This window comes from Lithobates pipiens, unplaced genomic scaffold (genome assembly GCF_037356315.1).
Source record: "Lithobates pipiens isolate NorthernLeopardFrog02 unplaced genomic scaffold, aLitPip1_a1.2 Scaffold_19, whole genome shotgun sequence".
Lineage (NCBI taxonomy): Eukaryota > Metazoa > Chordata > Amphibia > Anura > Ranidae > Lithobates > Lithobates pipiens.
The window spans coordinates 87,785,864-87,804,444 of record NW_027507764.1 but is presented as its reverse complement, the minus strand read 5'-3'; the positions used below and the strand labels follow the sequence as shown (position 1 = coordinate 87,804,444).

Genomic DNA, 18,581 nt, shown 5'->3' with positions numbered 1-18,581 from the left:
GGCTTATTTAACCCTTTCTTTGGCCGCTAGCGGCGGTATACTGCTAGCGCAGAGCAGTGCGATAGGGGTCTTACTGGCTAAACAATGAACATTATGTCTGGATGTATATTAAAAACAGACATGTTGTTCATTTAGAAGGCAAAGATCAAAACGTAAATGTAATATAGGACCAAATGGCTCAAATACCCTCATCCTGCTGTTATATTAGGTCACGCAGCATCATGGTTTTTGCAAGTCAACTTTTTTATTTTTTTTTATTTCATATTTCAATCTGCAGAAGCTTTTTTTGAAATGGCGAACAAATTAAAATATCACATTCTTGCAAAATGCTCAACTGGGCACATTCTGCACACAGTGCTGGTGAAGAATTTCTCCAGAAACCCAACTTACTACTTTGAGGATTGGCTCACCAATTTTCTCAGACATCTGTGTAGAGCACAGCCCCTACAGTCGGGAGTTTAATTTTCTCTGAGAGATTAACTGTTCACAGCCAAAGATGCAGTTGATCTTGTTTATTACAGCGCTACAATAGTTCAGCTGCTGAAATGAATGCATACCTTCCCATTTCCAATCACATTGTTAGAGTAAGGTATATATCCATTTCTTCTGAAGAGAGTTAGAATTCAGGGAATTATTTTTTGCATACATAAGTCAAGCCAAACTGGACCAATGTATTCAAGAGAGATATCCACATAGCCAATGGGCGTGCTAAAAATCTGTATGCAGATAGCTAGCCAACATTCAGTGAAACATCCAGGGGTGCCAAAGGGCCAAAACAACTGCCAGAGATCCATCATAGTGTTTGAGGGATACCTTGCTCCATCGGCCCCTCTACTACCTATTGGCTTTCTGAGCATGGCAGTGTCTTCTCCAAAAAGCCCTGGAGTGTTCTGGGCAGCAATCCCCAGCAACTGCCTTTGCAGGGCCACCTGTATCTTTGCAAGTGGCGCTGCTTGAGCCTCTGCATATAGGACTCAGCTCCAGTAGTTTCAACTCAGGCGCGTCAATCCATGGATTAGAGCCCTCCCTACTAAAGCCGATATGAATAACTGGCCAGCAGATATTAAGGAGGCTTTTAGGCTAGGCTGGAAGTGGACACTATCGAACAGAAGTGATCAGGTACAGCAAAGAAACTATCTGCCACTTCAATGCAACTAGGCACTCGGTTGGATGGGCTGGAGAAAATGCAGGCCCAGCAGCATCAAGCTCTTGTAGCCATCCGTTTGAGAATAAAAGATGCAGAAAACCGCTCTAGGAGAAACAATGTCAGACTACATGATATCCCCAATACTATTTTTAACTTTGGTCTATATGCTACAGTGTCTGTAATTCTGAATCAGGTACTGGAGAGATCCTCAGATGAGCCTTTTGAACTGGAAAGGGTGCATGGAGTTGCAGGACCTAGGAATCCCTTGGCTATGCATCCAAGTGATGTATTGCATAAAGTGCCTTACTATAATATCAAGGAAGACATCTTACAAAAAGCATGGCAAATGGATCAAGGAGAATATGATGGAGCTCACATTACTATTCTATCCGATTAATCAATGGCCACATTTGCTTTGCGGAGAGGACTGAAAGCTATTCTAGGTTTGTTTAGGGCACAGTGGGGTGCTATACAGCTGGGGACATTATTTAGTGTGAGTAAGAGAGGGAGCCCTTCTTCAGTTGTTTTTCCCAGATCAGCTGCCATCCATTTTTATCTTCCTGGGCGCTGAGCCATTTATTGTGCCCAACAGGCTGGACTCTCTTGAGGAGAATGAGACGTGACCAAGAAAAATAAAAATAAAAATGGGCTTATTAAATTAAAATGGAGAACTATTATAGCCATATCGCATTGGAGGACTTCAAGTTTGGACTCTAAAAATCTACTAGCAGGATGCTTGTGAGAAATGGTTGGTATCAGCACCCATAATGGGACTGTATGCCTGTGATTAATGAGTGATCTAATAAAACAGAGATAGATATACATCACACACACGCACGGGCACACGCAAGCACGCTATAGCACATTTTCCATTCAAAACATGCAGCGATAGTTACGATCTTCTTGGTTTGGTGTGCAAAGGGGAAGACACGGAAGCAGCATCCAGAAGATCATGGCTAGCACTGTATGCAACATTAACTGCTACAGTGATTTTCAGCAGCCCTCTCAATATTACATAGTATGGACACTTACAATGAGCCAAGATGGACCAACCCAAGTATAACAAAAAATGTCTGGAATTCCATTTTAACGGTACTTCAATGAAGTTTGCTAAACACTTTGAAATTCTCCATTCTGGGAGAATATTTTTTTTATTCATTCGTGTGCCAACTGGAACCTACCTCCATCTCTCTCTCGGACCCTGTGAACGTGCATACTCTTGGCCTTCCCATGTCCAGCACTGTCAGCATATTTTTCAGGGCTGTCTGATCTTCGCATCTTGTTTGGGGGAGATGGATCTGCAGAGTCTCGCATTTTGTCATGACGGTGATCACCACTGCTTGGGTGTCCCTTTGATGAATATTTGAGAGTCTAAAAAGAGCAAAAAAAACGTAAGCTCGCTAAAAGTTCACTAAAACAAAAAGACAATACTTGTGTGATTCTAATTTTTTCATTCACCATTTATACAGGGTTAAGAGTTTTTAATGACTGACGTTTGAATACTTGATATTTATTCCAAATCACGATCAATGCCATTGATTATCTTATATATAGGAGAGCATGTGTAGGATGGAAAATGATTGGTCACATCAATCATTATTGAATTTAAAGAGCTTATTTTCCCAATGACCCTCCAACTGATGTCTTAACACCCCCCTCTCCCCCAACCAGTAATATGTTTAATGATCTGTTGACTGAAGCCCCCCCTTTTTTTTCATTACCTTTTGACTATTATAAAAATCGACCACTATCCATCCAAGTGCCTCTTATGATACACCCCAGGACCCAGCGCTGCTAATTTGTTACCAAGCTGTACTAACAAACTGCACATGGTTATTCTTTGTTTTATGGCCACTCTGTCAATTGCATTCTGGCATTAAAAATATATATTTTTTTTAAAGTGCTTATTTTCTAAGGATGGGTTCACATATGCGAATTGGATATGGGTTTCCCCGCATCCTATTCATATGACAAGCAAGTGTGACTGGCTCTCAATGGAGCCGATTCACACAAGACCAAGGCGGCTGTGGCCCAGAATTTAGAAGGGTCCTGTGCATCTTTGGGTCTGGTTCAGGTGTGAATTCAGGCAAAAATTCGGACCTGAATCGCACCTGAACCAGTGAACAGCGATGCACCGATCCCCATGCTGGGAACCGGAGAAGTGTGAACTCGGCCTATAAGTGTGAAAGGAATTATCTTTTTCACAATCAGAACTAAAATCATCTGGAAATTCCAATTCCCCTACTCCAGTAGTTGGCTTACTGCCTCTCAAGAATCATGCATACAGCTTGCATACCAATTACTGGATAGTCTTATCCACATACTCTGGAATTTTCATCTCTATAAAGATAGGTTTACATTTAAAGAAATGCAGAGGAACATACTGGGGGCAGGTCATGCGATTATAATAAAGCAAATCCACTCATTCTTTCAATTTCAATATCTAGAGCAATGCAAGTATGGACCAGCAGTAAAGCTTGGTTAATTTGTGAAAGGGAACACTGTTAAGCAGGAAAGTATTGTTTTTTTCTTTTGTCTAACAAGAAAAAGTGAAGTTTTTGTTACGGTTGTAAAACCTACATTTAAAACTAAAAAATCCAGCAGGGGCAAATATCCATTAAAAACTTAGAAAAGAGTATAAATTGTAATAGTGCTAGGGCTTAGCAACTGACTGCTAGAGCCAAAGTCAATTGCTACGCCATACTGAGAAGCACCAGGTAGTGCAAGTGGCTGCGTCAGAGCAACAAAGGAGCGCAGGTGAGGTGAATAGGAGGAGGTTGAGGGGCCCTCTACAGAGACACTATCACTTCATCCTGCACAAGCGAACTAATAGTATCACACTGCCTTGTGTGCAGGAACGACTATTACTTAAACCAGACAGCATTGCCTGTAAAAACAAAAGATGATCTGAAACTGTTGATTTCATTCTTGGACCTGCTGTAGTTGCCCAGTAGATTTGTGTTCTTACTTTGCATTAAATCAATTTAGACTGAGATGCATAATATTCTAATGCTCAATCTTAAAAAGGAAGAGCATATTAACCAATTAGTTTCTAGCCTTTATATTCTAGTAAAGAAAATAAAATAAAGGCTAGGATACAGCATGGTGGACATGGTGGGCAAATAAATGAGCTCATCTAGTGAAATCGCAAACAGCATGAATGATGTGCAAAGTGCATTAACCCAAACTAGCAAACCAGATTTAAAAAGGCAACTCCACTTTCCTGGGGGGAAAAAAATAAATAGCAAATAAAAAAATAATATAGTATATACAATTGTGACTCAAGTCATATTGTAATTGGTTCAAAATGACCTTTCCTTTTCAATCTGCAGCTCTGTAATTTTCTGTAAAATGCAATATGGTTACCTAGAGGTGTTCTGTACTCAGAATGGGTATAGAATACCCCCCTAGAAGGGAGGTGAACTTCCTTACGGCACCTCAGGAGGAAGTGGGAGCTGGTACCGTCTAAAAAGAGTGTTTCCGCTCCCCCCCCCCCCCCCCAAAAAAATTGACATGCCAAGGGTCACCTTCCCTTAATGGAAAAGTTCAATTTTTGGGTGGAACTCCGCATTAAGATCCCTGCAACGTACATAAAAGAGGGAAACGTGTTTTTTTTTCAACAAAACGTAGAGTTACTCTTTAAACCGGAACGCTGCTTTGCTTTCAACATGCTTTTGCGTAAAAGGTTCACTTTAAACTCCTTTCTGAAGTAACACATACTTGCCTTTCCCTCAACTTCCTTCCATTCTATTAACAAGTACAAGAGAAGCCTCCCCGTGTAAGCTACTAGTCACTTATCTCTCAGCTTACGCATACCTATGTATTCTTCTGGTGCAACAGTTTTGTGATTTGTCTAGTGCTACCACATGGAGAAAGTCACATTCCAGATCCTTCACAAGCATAAGCCAGAAGTAAAACACATGTCTATATACAAAAGACCTAAATTAGCTTGCAACTGTGCAGGAAATCCTCAAAGAAGTAATGAAGATAATACTAACGTAAGGGTCTACCTTTACTTTTCTCTGGCTGTCACATTGAGGCTTTGGCTTAAAGGGAAACTAAAGTAAACAAAAAAAAATGTGCGAACAGCCAAGCTCTTCATTGCAGAAGAGAAAAACATATTTTCTGCAATAAAATACACTTATCTGCCTGTTCTCAAATCTGTGTAGAATGTACACTGAGTGGGTGTGAGGTTAAGACTGCCAAAGACAGGCGACCAGGGAAGAAGATACCGTGCAGGTGTGAGAACGCTCAAAGTTTTTTTTTTTTTTTTACTTTAGTTGCACTATAAATGCCATTGCCACAGAACAAGTATACATACAGAATATACACAACAATGGACGCCCTTGTAGTTCTCTAATGACAGTCATTTTAAAATTGCTGGGTAGCATCCCATTCCAGCACGACTACTTTATATTTATTGTGGGTACCACTAACAGCAAGTACAACACATCAATATAATGCATCCTGAGCCTTGCGGGTTACATTTTAGATAAGGTTTCATATGAATTTTTTTAAGTTACATCAGATGTCTTATCTCATGTTCAACAGGAAAGGAGCTATAAGTTCTCTTAGAAATCATGTTTTTAGCCATTTTTTTTTTAAATGTACTTTGAAACAAAAAAGTTAAATGTTATCCATTTTATTCCTCCGGATTCAAGGGATACTAAAGCAGCCCCTAAAAATATCCTGTATGCTGGAAATTTTATTTCTCCAGAAATTTCACATTCATCTATTCCTATACTGACAATAAGTTAAGCTGGTACAATAACATGTAATTGAATGATATACTATAGGTTCGACAGTAGAAAATCAGGAACAGAATGTTAAGGAACTGTCAAACTGCTAACAATTACCACCGTCAGCTAGACATGCTAGGCCAGTGATGGCGAACCTTGGCTCCCCAGATGTTTTGGAACTACATTTCCCATGATGCTCTGGCACTCTGCAGTGTACTGGAGCACCATGGGAAATGTAGTTCCAAAACATCTGGGGTGCCAAGGTTCGCCATCACTGTGCTAGGCTAAACAGGTCTCTGGTAACTTCAGTTTTACTTATCTAACACTAAAACCTAGAGTGAGGCATACAGAGTTTGCGTTTATGGTTGTTGTCAATGCTAGCTTGAGTGTTTGAACACAGCATTGCTCAAAAGTATAAGTTATATAAAAAGCTGCATCTGACCTGCTTGCCTGTAACATAGATGAAAATTAAGTATAACATGGAGGCAGCTTCAGAACTGTATACAGTGTACCAGAAATGTAAATCTGCTAACCCAAGATCGATGTGCATTTTGCTCGCAAGGTAAACACCAGTGCACACAAGCTATGGCTGGGATTTAGGACTGCAACCCGCCAGTCATAACCGAATGAATGGCGAGATACACAATATGACGGCTTTAGTGGGGATGCAGGAAGGGCTAACTACCGGAACACTGCACACTGGAACTTGTAGTTCAGTGTTTTACATTAAATTATCTGTAGGGCTCAGAAAGTATAAACTGCCAAGACACCTACAATTAGCACCAAGCACCATCCTCCAAATCAATGCTTCATGATGATCTATTTAGTCTTCCTGCAGAATTCTCTTTGGCAGGCCTATACTAAGAACTGTAACTCCGGATCAGCCAGATTCCCCTGAAGCCAGAAAACAAGTTTAGTAAGCATAAACTACTGCTAAAACAAATACCAGTATGTACCCTCCTTCGAGCTATAGTTGCATGTCGGACTTTGTAGTGCGCCAGCAATTTAACATCCATCTATTTCTATACCAATAAATTTACACTAGTATAAATACCTTGTTAGAGCTGCACGATTTTGGGGAAAAAAAAAAAAAAAAATGAGAATCACAATTGTTTTGCTTAGAATAAAGATCATGATCCTCGCACAATTCTCGGTGTAACATCTTTCACAATATACAAAAAAGTTGGGCTAACTTTACTCTTTATTTTTATTTTTTTGTGTTTAATTCACTGAAAGGTTTTTTTATCCCAAAAAATTAAGTATGAAAGACAGCTGCGCAAATAAAGTGCGACATAAAATATTGCAACGACTGCCATTTTTATTCTGTTCATTTTATACGGGTCTCTGATAAAAAATTAAAAAAATGTTTTTTATTATATATTTTGGGGGTCCCAAGTAATTTTCTAGCAGTGGTTTAACTACCCTCATTTACAGACAGTTTATCCCTTTGATCTAAATTAGAACTAAATGTTAGAATGTCAGCACTGAGCAATGTTGATAAACATTAGCCAGATGGTAATTTTTTTTGGACAGCTGTGACCAGAGAACAACTCTGCACTTGGTACATAGAATCGGGGAAATGCCAGTGTTTTATCGATTTGTGCCCTCTGCCGAACAGTGCCCACTTATGGGCAGAAAGGAAAGGCACTCCAGCTGATTTCAGGATCGGCTGGACTGGCATCACCATGGCGCATATCGTAGGAGGCTTTTTGACAGGAGATACAATTTCTCAGGCACAATTGAAAGGTATGCAAAGAGAGGAGGGACACCTTATTTGTCATATTGTGCCTTGCTGTTACCCACCGCTCAACACTCACAAAATATGACAAATACCGTGTCCCTCCACTGTTTGCATAACATTCAATTGTGCCCCTCAAAATGGTATCTCCCACCAAAAAAATCCTCCTAAGATGTGCACATGCGCTATGGTGATGTCACGCCAGCTGACCCAGAAATCAGCTTAAGTGCCGTACTGATCAGGGCATGCGTGGGCACATTGACAGAGGGCATAAAATCAACAGAACACCGGATTAAGATTAAGGGGGGGGGGGGCAGTTGAATCAAGGTCGCAATTTAACAATCGCACAGCTCTATACCTTGTACAGCACATTTTCACACATTGAAATTAACGTGTAGGCAAAATACACAGGCTCTCTAAATTAAATTAGGAACTTAAAGGAAACTGTCCAATTATTGCATCTTCCATCCTCCTAGGTCTTTTCTACTCCCAGTACTGACTGCTAGGATCAATGCAGTGCCTCGGTACTTGCAGAGTGGCTCATGGACTGTAGCAGTCAGTACTGGAAGTGGGGCCAGTGCCTCACAAAGGGGCTGTGCCAATCGTGATCTCTAGCAGCCTCATTACAGTATCTGTCTCCTGCAGCATTTTGCCAGCGTCTGCCCACATTCACAGTCGGAGTCTTCTGTAGCATGACATATGATGAGTATTATGTGCAGCCTGGGGGTGATGTCAGGGGCCACAATTGAGCCCCCAATACTTTGAGTTGACCACCACTATCTAAGGTCAACTGTGCATGATAGGCTGAAAAGATATCCAAAACATTAATAAAAACATAGGTTGGGTCATTTACTTGGATTTAAGACTACAATTCACCAGCCACTACAAGATAGCAGTGAGACACAAAAGTTGATAGGCATGGTGAGATAATTAAAAGTGCTGATGATGAAATGACCACCTAAGGCAATGCCAAATCCTGACCACCACTAGGACACTCCTGTAACAGAAAGTTGGGTTCAGTGAGCATAAACTGCATAAGTACCACAACTGGGGTTCTACAATTAACATAAAGTACACTAAGGTCAGCCATAAACTGTTCAAACCTCTTCGTGTAAAACACTAGGATGACACTCAGATTAAGAGGTTAGGTTCAGTGAGCGGCAACTAGTTACCACAACTGGGGTACTACAATTATCAATGAGTTCCCTACCCTAAGCCATTGCTGCACACTGGACAATGTAGTCCTCTAGCTGAATCAGCTTTCCCCAGGACCATACTATTAAATCTACTACACTGAAGAATCTGTCCTCAGTGGGACACAGATCACATGTAACAAAGTTCAGTAATCTCCAAGTACTGGGGATACTAAAACTACCAGCAAGCACACTCCTCTAAGCCCGGCAGGTTAGATTGGAAGTAGTCCAGTGTAAATGGACAGCGGAGTCTGTTTACATCCAGCCATGCATGGGGCAGAGGGGGCTCTGTCCTTGTCCACTGTGCAGAAACAGAGCACATGGATGTGTCAAAAGCTTTCTTTGCTCCAACCTGGGAGTGGATCCCCTGCTGATTGGAAAGGAGTCCTCCCTGTGTGAAAGGGGTCTTTTATTCTTCCCAAGATCAAACTCTTTAAACCACTAGGATGACACTCAGATCACCTTTATCGGGAAGCTAGATTCTGTGAGCATCAACTACAGAGGCGCAACAACTGGAGCACTACAATTACCAGCAAGCACACTCCTCTAAGCCAATGCTGCAAGCTGGATCATGTAGACCAGCAGAATCAGCAGAATCAGCTTTCCCCAGGCCTGTCCTAATATTTTAATCTAATAATTTGAAGACACCTTATGACTAGGATGACACTCTGATCACCTGTAACATGAAGGTTTGGTGAGCATCAACTGGGGCACTGCAATTACCAGCACAACACTACTGCAAGCCATTGCTGCACACTGGACAGTGTAGTCCTCTAGAGGAATCAGCTTTCCCCAGGCCTAGACTAATATTTTAATAAAATAAACAAAGGACTTATTCATACCAGGATAAAATTTTACTATAAAATAAGCTACTAAGATTACCTGTAATAAAGGAAAATAAGTAAGCTCTAAGGTACTGGGGACACTACAACTACCAGCATGTATGCTCCTCTAAGCCAACTCTGGACCACGTATTCCTCCAGCAGAACACGCTTTCCCTATACTAACTTTAAATCTACTGCACTGAAATCTTTCTCCGCTAGGACACACTGAACACCTATGACAGGAAGTTCTGTAAGCACAAAGTACTGGGGTACTAAAACTACAAGCAAGCACACTCCTGCGACCTGGATCAAGTAGTCCCTCCAGCAGAATGCTCTTTCCCCAGTCCAATCCTAATATTTTAATCTAACAGATGGCTTATTCTCACCAGGATAAAATTCCACTACAAAAACTACTAATGATGACACTATACCAGGAAATGGAGTTCCGTAATCTCCAATTCCTAGAGTACTACAACTACCAGCAAGCACGCTCCTGTAAGTGGCTGCTGCAAGCTGAATCATGTAGTCCTCCAGCAGAATCAGCTTTTCCCCAGGCCTAGCCTAATTTATTAACCTAATAAACTGAAGACTTATTAGAACACTCCAATCATCGGTAACAGAAAATTCAGTGATCTCTAAGTACTGGAGTACTACAACTACCAGCAAGCACGCAAGTAAATGCTGCAAGCGGGATCATGTAGTCCAACAGAATCTGCTTTCTGCAGGGCTGTCCTAATATTTAAATTTAATAAACTGAAGACTCGTTATGACTAGGATGACACTCCGATCACCTGTAACATGAAGGTTCGGTGAGCATCAACTGGGGCACTACAATTACCAGCATGACCCTACTGCAAGCCATTGCTGCACACTGGACAATTTAGTCCTCCAGCGGAATCAGCTTTCCCCAGGCCTAGAGAATAGAATTTTAATATAACAGATGAATTATTCTCACCAGGATAAAATTCTACTATAAAATAAACTACTAAGATGACACTTTACTGGGAAGTGGCGTTCAGTAATCACCAAGTACTGGAGTACTACAACTACCAGCAAGCACGCTCCTCTAAGCCAGTGCTGGAAGCTGGATCATGTAGTCCTTCATTATAATGCACTTTCCCCAGGCCTGCCTAGTCTATTATAATAATGCTAGAGCCTCTGTCCCATGATCAGGGAGCATTATGTACTGAGTACTACAAATATCAGCATGCACACTCCTGTGTCAGTGCAGCATGCTGGTCCTTGTAGTCCTCCAGCAGTGAGTGATGTGACCCCCCCCCCCTTTCTCCCCAGGATAACACCGATCCACCCCCACCCATACACTGCTCTATGGGCTGTAATAGACAGGATGCCTCGGCCTGCCCCGTAGCCGGAAGCCGGGCTGAGCAGGAAGGGGGAGCCCCGGGATCTCCGCACTGAGGCCTACACTCCAGGCCGAAGCCTGAGCTAGAGTAGCGGCGGCGGCGCACCATGTACCTGGTAGGGTTGGGAGTCCCTTCGGTCGTGACAGCTGTGAGGAGAGAAGAGAGAAGACGGTTAGGGGGTTCGGACATCACACCGAGCAGGAAATGAAAGGGGGAGGTGGGGGGGTTCGCAGTAAAAATGGCGGCTCCGCCTGAGAAGAGGAGGAGGGGAGGGGGAGCGGAGAGGAGGAGGAAGAAGCTCGGTTACCCATCACTGAGTCTCGGTTGTTTCCTTGCATACATTACCATCAATGCTGTGTGTGAGTGGGGTGTGGAGGCGAGGAGAGTGCGGCTGACAAGTGACCCCCGGCGGGTGAGCGGGCGCGGCTCGGGCACTGCGGGGGGAGGGACCCCGCTCTATCACTAATAGGAGGACAATGGCAGCGCACTCCGCTCCTCGGTATGTGGGTGTATTAATGGGGTGAGCGCCCGCGGTCCATCTCCCCCCCTTCACACACACAGACACAGACGGCACGACGCAGCGGCGGCGCGGACACTCGGGAACGCGCACTACACAGTTCCCGTCCTGGCCGCCAGAGCGCGCATGCGCTGCCCCGCCTTACCCGACGAGTCAGTGCGCAGGCGCCGACCTGTCACTCCGTGACGCCAGCGCGCACGGACGCAAGATACAGCTTGTCAATGACGCAAAAGATTTTTTTTTTTTGTATGTGAAACTTTATTGCAAACAGGAAACTTTAATATACGTAGTACTATAGATATTGTGTAGGTTGGGCCAAAGTATGTTGGCATCATCCCAACTAAATTCATTACACTCAGAATTCACACCTATCAATTCCAGGGCAATGACTAACATACCAACCCTCCACCCACCCTCCTCATCTAAAAATATTAATATTCATACATAACCTCTCAACTATCACTGATTTCGAGGGACCGTCCCTGATTATTTGGAGCAATAGCCCTCATTCCTCCTCATTTGTCCCTAATTTTGGTCTGATCTATATAGATGTGTGGTGCCTTGCAAAAGTATTCACCCCCTTGGCATTTTTTTTTTCATTGCCTCACAACCTGGAATTAAAGCGGTTGTATACCCGCTGACACTTTTTTTTAATACCCCTGTAAGGCAAAAGGCATAATGGGCTAGTATGCACTGCATACTAGCTCATTTTGAAATACTCACCTTAGAATGAGGCATCAGTAACTCACCTGGGCCACGCTGAGGGAGATGACATGTTGTCTCGGCGTGTCTTCCGGTTATCACCACTCCAGCACTGAGTGGCTGGAGCCGCAATGTCGTCACTCCTGCGCATTCAGCAAGGTCCGGCATCTGCTTTAACCCGAGAATCCCCAGTGCACATGCACATGGAATATCTCCTAAACCGTACAGGCTTAGGAGATATTTCTTTTACCTATAGGTAAGCCTTATTATAGGCTTACCTGTAGGTAAAAGTTAAAAAATAGACTATACAACAGCTTTAACATGGATTGTTTGAGGATTTGCATCATTTAATTTACAGAACATGCCCACAATTTTGAAGATTTTTTTTTTTTTTTTATTGTGAAGCAAACAACAAATAGGACAAAATAACAGAAAAAGTCAATATGTATAACTATTCACCACCCTAAAGTCAATACTTTGTAGAGCCACCTTTTGCAGCTATCACAGCTCCAAGTCGCTTTGGATAAGTCTCTATGAGCTTGCCACATCTTACCACTGGGCTTTTTGCCCATTCCTCCTTGTAAAACTGCTCCAGCTCCTTCAAGTTGGATGGTTTGCACTTGTGAACAGCAATCTTTAAGCCTGACCACAGATTTTCTATTGGATTGAGGTCTGGGCTTTGACTAGACCATTCTAACACATTTACACATTTCCCCTTAAACCACTCAAGTGTTGCTTTAGCAGTGTGTTTGGGGTTGTCCTGCTGGAAGGTGAACCTCCGTCCTAGCCTCAAATCACACACAGAGGGGTACAAGTTTTGCTCAAGAATATCCCTGTATTTAGCAACATCCATCTTTCCCTCAACTCTGACCAGTTTCCCAGTCCCGACTGCTGAAAAACATCCCCACAGCATGATGCTGCCACCACCATGTTTCTTTGGATGATGTGAAGGGTTGGGTTTGCGCCAGACATAACGTTTTCTTTGATGGCCAAAAAGTTCAATTTTAGTCTCATCAGACCAGAGCACCTTCCTCCATACATTTTGGGAGTCTGCCACATGCCTTTTCACAAACTCAAATCTTTCCATTTTGTGTTTTGCTGAAAGTAATGTATTTCCTCTGGCCACTCTGTAATAAAGCCCAATTCTATGGCGCGTACGGCTTATTGTCGTCCTATGTACAGATACTCCATTCTCTGCTGTGGAACTCTGCAGCTCGTCCAAGTTTACCTTAAGTCTCTGTGCTGCCTCTCTGATTAATGCCCTCCTTGCGTGGTTTGTGAGTTTTGGTGTGTGTCTGTCTCTTGGCAGGCTTGCTGTTGTGCCATGTTCTTTCCATTTGGTTATGATAGATGTGATAGTCCTCCTAGGGATCATCAAAGATTTAGATATTTATTTATAACCTAACCCTTACTTCTACTTCTCAACAACATTGTCACTTACTTGTTTGGAGAGTTCCTTGGTCTTCATGGCAGTGTTTGGTTAGTGGTGCCTCTTGCTTAGGTGTTGCAGCCGTTGGGGCCTTTCAAAAAGGTGTGTATATGGAATGACTTCTGAAGGTAAATTGGTTGCACCAGAGCTTTTTATGGGCTTCATAACATAGGGGGTGAATACATACGCACATGCCAATTATCAGTATTTTATTTCTGAAAAAAAACAATCAAACATATCATACTTACCTCCACTGTGCATACTTACCTCCACTGTACTCTCTCCATGAGACTACAGGGCGGAAGCGACATCAAAACATTGCTTCCACCCACTTTTAAAGGGCCAATTAATTTTTCTTTTTTTTTAAAATGACAAAATTTTTTTTTTTTAATGCATTTTAGTGTAAATATGAGATCTGAGGTCTTTTTGACCCCAGATCTAATATCTAAGAGGTCCAGTCATTCTTTTTTTCTATTACGAGGGATGTTTACATTCCTTGTAATAGGAATAACAGTGACACATTTTTTTTTTTAAAACAGTGTAAAAAATAAAAAGTAATTTAAACGCGCCCTGTCCCGCCGAGCTCGCATGCGGAAGCGAACGCATACGTGAGTAGCGCCTGCATATGAAAATGGTGTTAAAACCACATATGTGAGGTATCGTCGTGATCGGTAGAGTGAGAGTAATAATTCTAGCTCTAGACCTCCTCCGTAGTGCAAAACATGCAACCGTTAGAATTTTTTAAAAGTCGCCTATGGAGATTTTTAAGGGTAAAAGTTTGTCGCCATTCCACGAGCGGGCGCAATTTTGAAGCGTGACATGTTGGGTATCAATTTACTCGGAGTAACATTATCTTTCACAATATAAAAAAAGAATTGGGCTAACTTTATTATTGTCTTATTCTTTAATTCAAAAAAGTCGTTTTTTTTCAAAAAAAGGAGCGCCTGTAAGACGGCTGCGCAAATATGATGTGACAGAAAGTATTGCGACCGCCATTTTATTCTCTAGGATGTTAGGGGAAAAAATGTGTAATGTTTGGGGGTTTTAAGTAATATTCTAGCAAAAAAAAAAAAACAGTTTTTAACTTGTAAACACCACATCTAAAGAAGAGGACTGGTCTTAACGTGGTTAATGCTTAGGATGCATTAAAGTGAAAAACCGAGAAGGTTTACAAGCTCTTTAATCCCTGCTCAGGGCTTTCAAGACACAAATTCTAATGTGTGCGTCTTCAATGTGTGACACACATAGGTGTGCGCAGCCTACTGCATTAGGGTGTGCACCCCAAAGTTCAAACACATAAGAGTTTCTCTGCAGCCTCAGTTGCACTGGACAGTGCATAAATGGGAAGTCCTCTGTGCTGAGCAGCACACAGTTTACTATGCTTCAGTTTTGAATGCACACGGTCAGTGAGTGTGTTCAATGTGTTCATTTACAAAAGAAAGGTGCTGGTAAATTACAACTACCCCCTTCCCCCGCTCTCCATCCTGAAACACCTCCCACAGCCGGGGCAGTAGGGGGGATCAGCACCGCACATACAGTGCCTTGAATAAGTATTAATACCCCCTGAAATTTTCCACATTTTGTCATGTTACAACCAAAAACATAAATGGTATCTTATGTGATAGACTAACACAAAGTGACACATAATTGTGAAATGGAAGGGAAATTATAAATGGTTTTCAATTTTTTTTACAAATAAATATGTAAACAGTGTGGTGTGCATTTGTATTCAGCCCCCTTTACTCTGATACTTCTAACTAAAATCTAGTGAAACCAATTGCTTTCAGAAGTCACCTAATTAGTAAATAGAGTCCACCTGTGTGTAATTTAATCTCAGTATAAATACAGTTGTTCTGTGAAGCCCTCAGAGGTTTGTTAGAGAACCTTAGTGCACAAACAGCATCATGAATACCAATGAACACACAAGATAGGTCAAGGATAATGTCGTGGAGAAGTTTACAGCAGGGTTAGGTCATAATAAAAAACATCCCAAGCTTTGAACATCTCACAGAGCACTGTTCAATCCATCATTCGAAAATGGAAAGAATATGGCAGGACTGCAAATCTACCAAGACATGGTCGTCCACCTAAACTGACGGGCCGGGTAAGGAGAGCATTAATCAGAGGAGAAGCTGCAGAGACCCACAGCTCAGGTGGGAGAATCTATCCACAGGACAACTATTAGTCATGCTCTCCACAAATCTGGCCTTTATGGAAGAGTGGCAAAAATAAAGCCATTGTTAAAAGAAAGCCATAAGAAGTCCCATAACCCCCATTTGCAGTTTGTGAGAAGCCATGTGGGGAACACAGCAAACATGTGGAAGAAGGTGCCCTGGTCAGATGAGACCAGAATTTAACTTTTTGGCCTAAAAGCAAAACTCTATGTGTGGCAGAAAACAAACACTGCACATCACCCTGAACACATCATCCCCACTGTGAAACATGGTGGTGGCAACATCATGTTGTGGGGATAATCTTCTTCAGCAGGGACAGGGAAGCTGGTCAGAGTTGATGGGAAGATGGATGGAGCCAGACTTTAGATTGAGGTGGAGGTTCACCTTTCAGCAGGACAATTACTTCAAACATGCAGCCAGAGCTACAATGTAATGTTTTAAATCAAAGCATAATCATGTGTTAGAATGGCCAATCAAAGTCCAGACCTAAATCCAATTGAGAATCTGTGGCAAGACTTGATGAAAATTGCTGTTCACAGAAGCCCTCCATCCAATCTGACAGAGTTTGAGCTATTTTTCAAAGAAGAATTGGCAAAAATGTCACTCTCTAGATGTGCAAAGCTGGCTGAGACATCCCCAATAAGACTTGCAGCTATAATTGCAGCAAAAGTTGGTTCTAGAAAATACAAAATATTGACCATTGGCACACCACACTTTTTACATATTTTATTCGTAAAAAAATTTGAAAACCATTTATCGTTTTCCTTTCACTTCACAATTATGTGCCACTTTGTGTTGATCTATCACATAAAATCCCAAGAGAATACATTTTTCATTTTAGGTTGTAACATGACAAAATGTGGAAAATTTCAAGGGGTATGAATACTTTTTCAAGGCACTGTAGTAATTAAGGTGTGCCCAGGCACACCTATAACACACCCCCTGTAAACACCTATGGTGACACAATTTGTTAAGGGACATATGCAGGCATCTGCTTTTGCAATGCAGAGGTTCCCGCAGGAGAGCTCATTATCCATCCTTATACACATACAGTACTTGAGTCTTAGTGCTCACAAAAGTGGCATCCTAGCTAGATAAAGATGAATTCCAGTGACACACATGACATTTAAAACTATTTATTGTATACTTCAAAGGTTAAAACAAAATTCAGGCCAACAACTGGGCAGAGGGAACCGCGCATTTGGTTCCTAAATGTCTTGCAGGACAATTTTATGGGTCAGTTGGTAGACGCACCAACTAGAAATAAAGCGTTACTGGATCTACTGATTACCAACAATACAGACCTGATCACGAATGTGGAAGTATGGGGCAATTTTGGTAAAAGTGATCACAGATCAATTGGCTTCAGTATAAATCACACAAATAGGCAACATAAGGGGAATACACTGAATTTCCAAAGAGCTAACTTCCCTAAACTATGAAACTTGCTAGAAGGCATAAATTGTGATAAAATCGTAGGAACAAAGAACATGGAGGAGAGATGTGTTTGCTTTAAAGTCATAATAAATAAGGGCATTAGCCAATGCATCCCATTGGGTAATACATTTAAAAGAGCAAATAAAAGTTCTGGATGGCTTAAATCCAATGTAAAAATGCATATAAAAGCAAAGGAGAAGGTCTTCAAAAAATACAAGGTTGAAGAATCATCATCAGCATTCAGGCTTTATAAAGAATGCAACAAGAAATGTAAGGGTGCAATAAGGACGGCTAAAATAGAACATGAAAGACACATAGTGGAGGAGAGCAAAAAAAAAAAAAAATCCCAAGAAATTTTATAAGTATGTAAACAGGAAAAAGGAGAGACAGACCATATTGGCCCCATAAAGAATGAGGAAGGACATCTGGTTACAGAGGATGGGGAGATGGCGAAGGTATTGAATTTATTCTTCTCCTCAGCCTTCACGAGGGAATTGGTGGGCTTCAGTAACCAAAACTGCAGTGTTTATCCTCATGACACATCACAGGAAGCACCTCCATGGTTAACAGAGGACAGAATTAAAATTAGACTTGGGAAACTTAACATTAATAAATCACCTGGACCAGATGGCTTGCACTCAAAGGTACTTAGGGAACACAGCCAAGTAATTGCCAGACCATTGTTCCTAATTTTTACTGACAGTCTACTGACTTGAATGGTACCAGCTGATTGGAGAAAAGCCAATGTAGCACCAATATTTAAAAAGGGCCCAAAATGCATCCCTGGGAATTACAGACCAGTTAGCCCAACATCAATAGTATGTAAACTCTTGGAGGGGATGATAAGGGACTATATACAAGATTTTAGTAATGAGAACAGTATCATTAGCAGTAATCAGCATGGATTCATGAAGAATTGTTCTTGCCAATCTATTAACCTTCTATGAGGAGGTAAGTTGCCAGAGATAAAGGAAGGCCCGTAGATGTGGTATATCTGAATTTTGCAAAAGCATTTGACACAGTTCCCCATAAATGTTTACTTTGTTTAATTTGTTCATAAACGACCTGGAGGATGGGGTAAACAGTTTAATATCTGTATTTGCGGATGATACTAAACTAAGCAGGGCAATAACTTCCCCGCAGGATGTTGAAACCTTGCAAAAAGATCTGAACAAATTAATGGGGTGGGCAACTACATAGCAAATGAGGTTAAATGTAGAAAAATGTAAAATAATGCATTTGGGTGGCAAAAATATGAATGCAATCTATACACTGTGGGGAGAACCTCTGGGGGCATCTAGGATGGAAAATGACCTG

General features: G+C 41.7%; 1 protein-coding gene across 4 annotated transcripts in view; it reads right to left on the bottom strand.

The window, feature by feature from the left end:
• Positions 1–11,643, bottom strand: part of WAC (WW domain containing adaptor with coiled-coil) — a 109,445-nt gene extending 97,802 nt beyond the window's left edge. The window contains exons 1-3 of one of the 4 annotated variants that reach the window (XM_077491042.1): positions 11,313–11,643; positions 11,118–11,151; positions 2,329–2,518 (exon numbers count right to left, since the gene is read on the bottom strand). In XM_077491042.1, coding sequence (XP_077347168.1) covers positions 2,329–2,518; positions 11,118–11,151; positions 11,313–11,353 — 265 coding nt within the window. In that variant the 5' untranslated portion in view covers positions 11,354–11,643. Of the gene's footprint in view, positions 1–2,328; positions 2,519–6,660; positions 6,781–11,117; positions 11,152–11,312 lie in introns of those variants that run through there. The other 3 variants (XM_077491044.1, XM_077491043.1, XM_077491045.1) reach the window with 3 other exon arrangements.
• Positions 11,644–18,581: the final 6,938 nt, after the last annotated feature.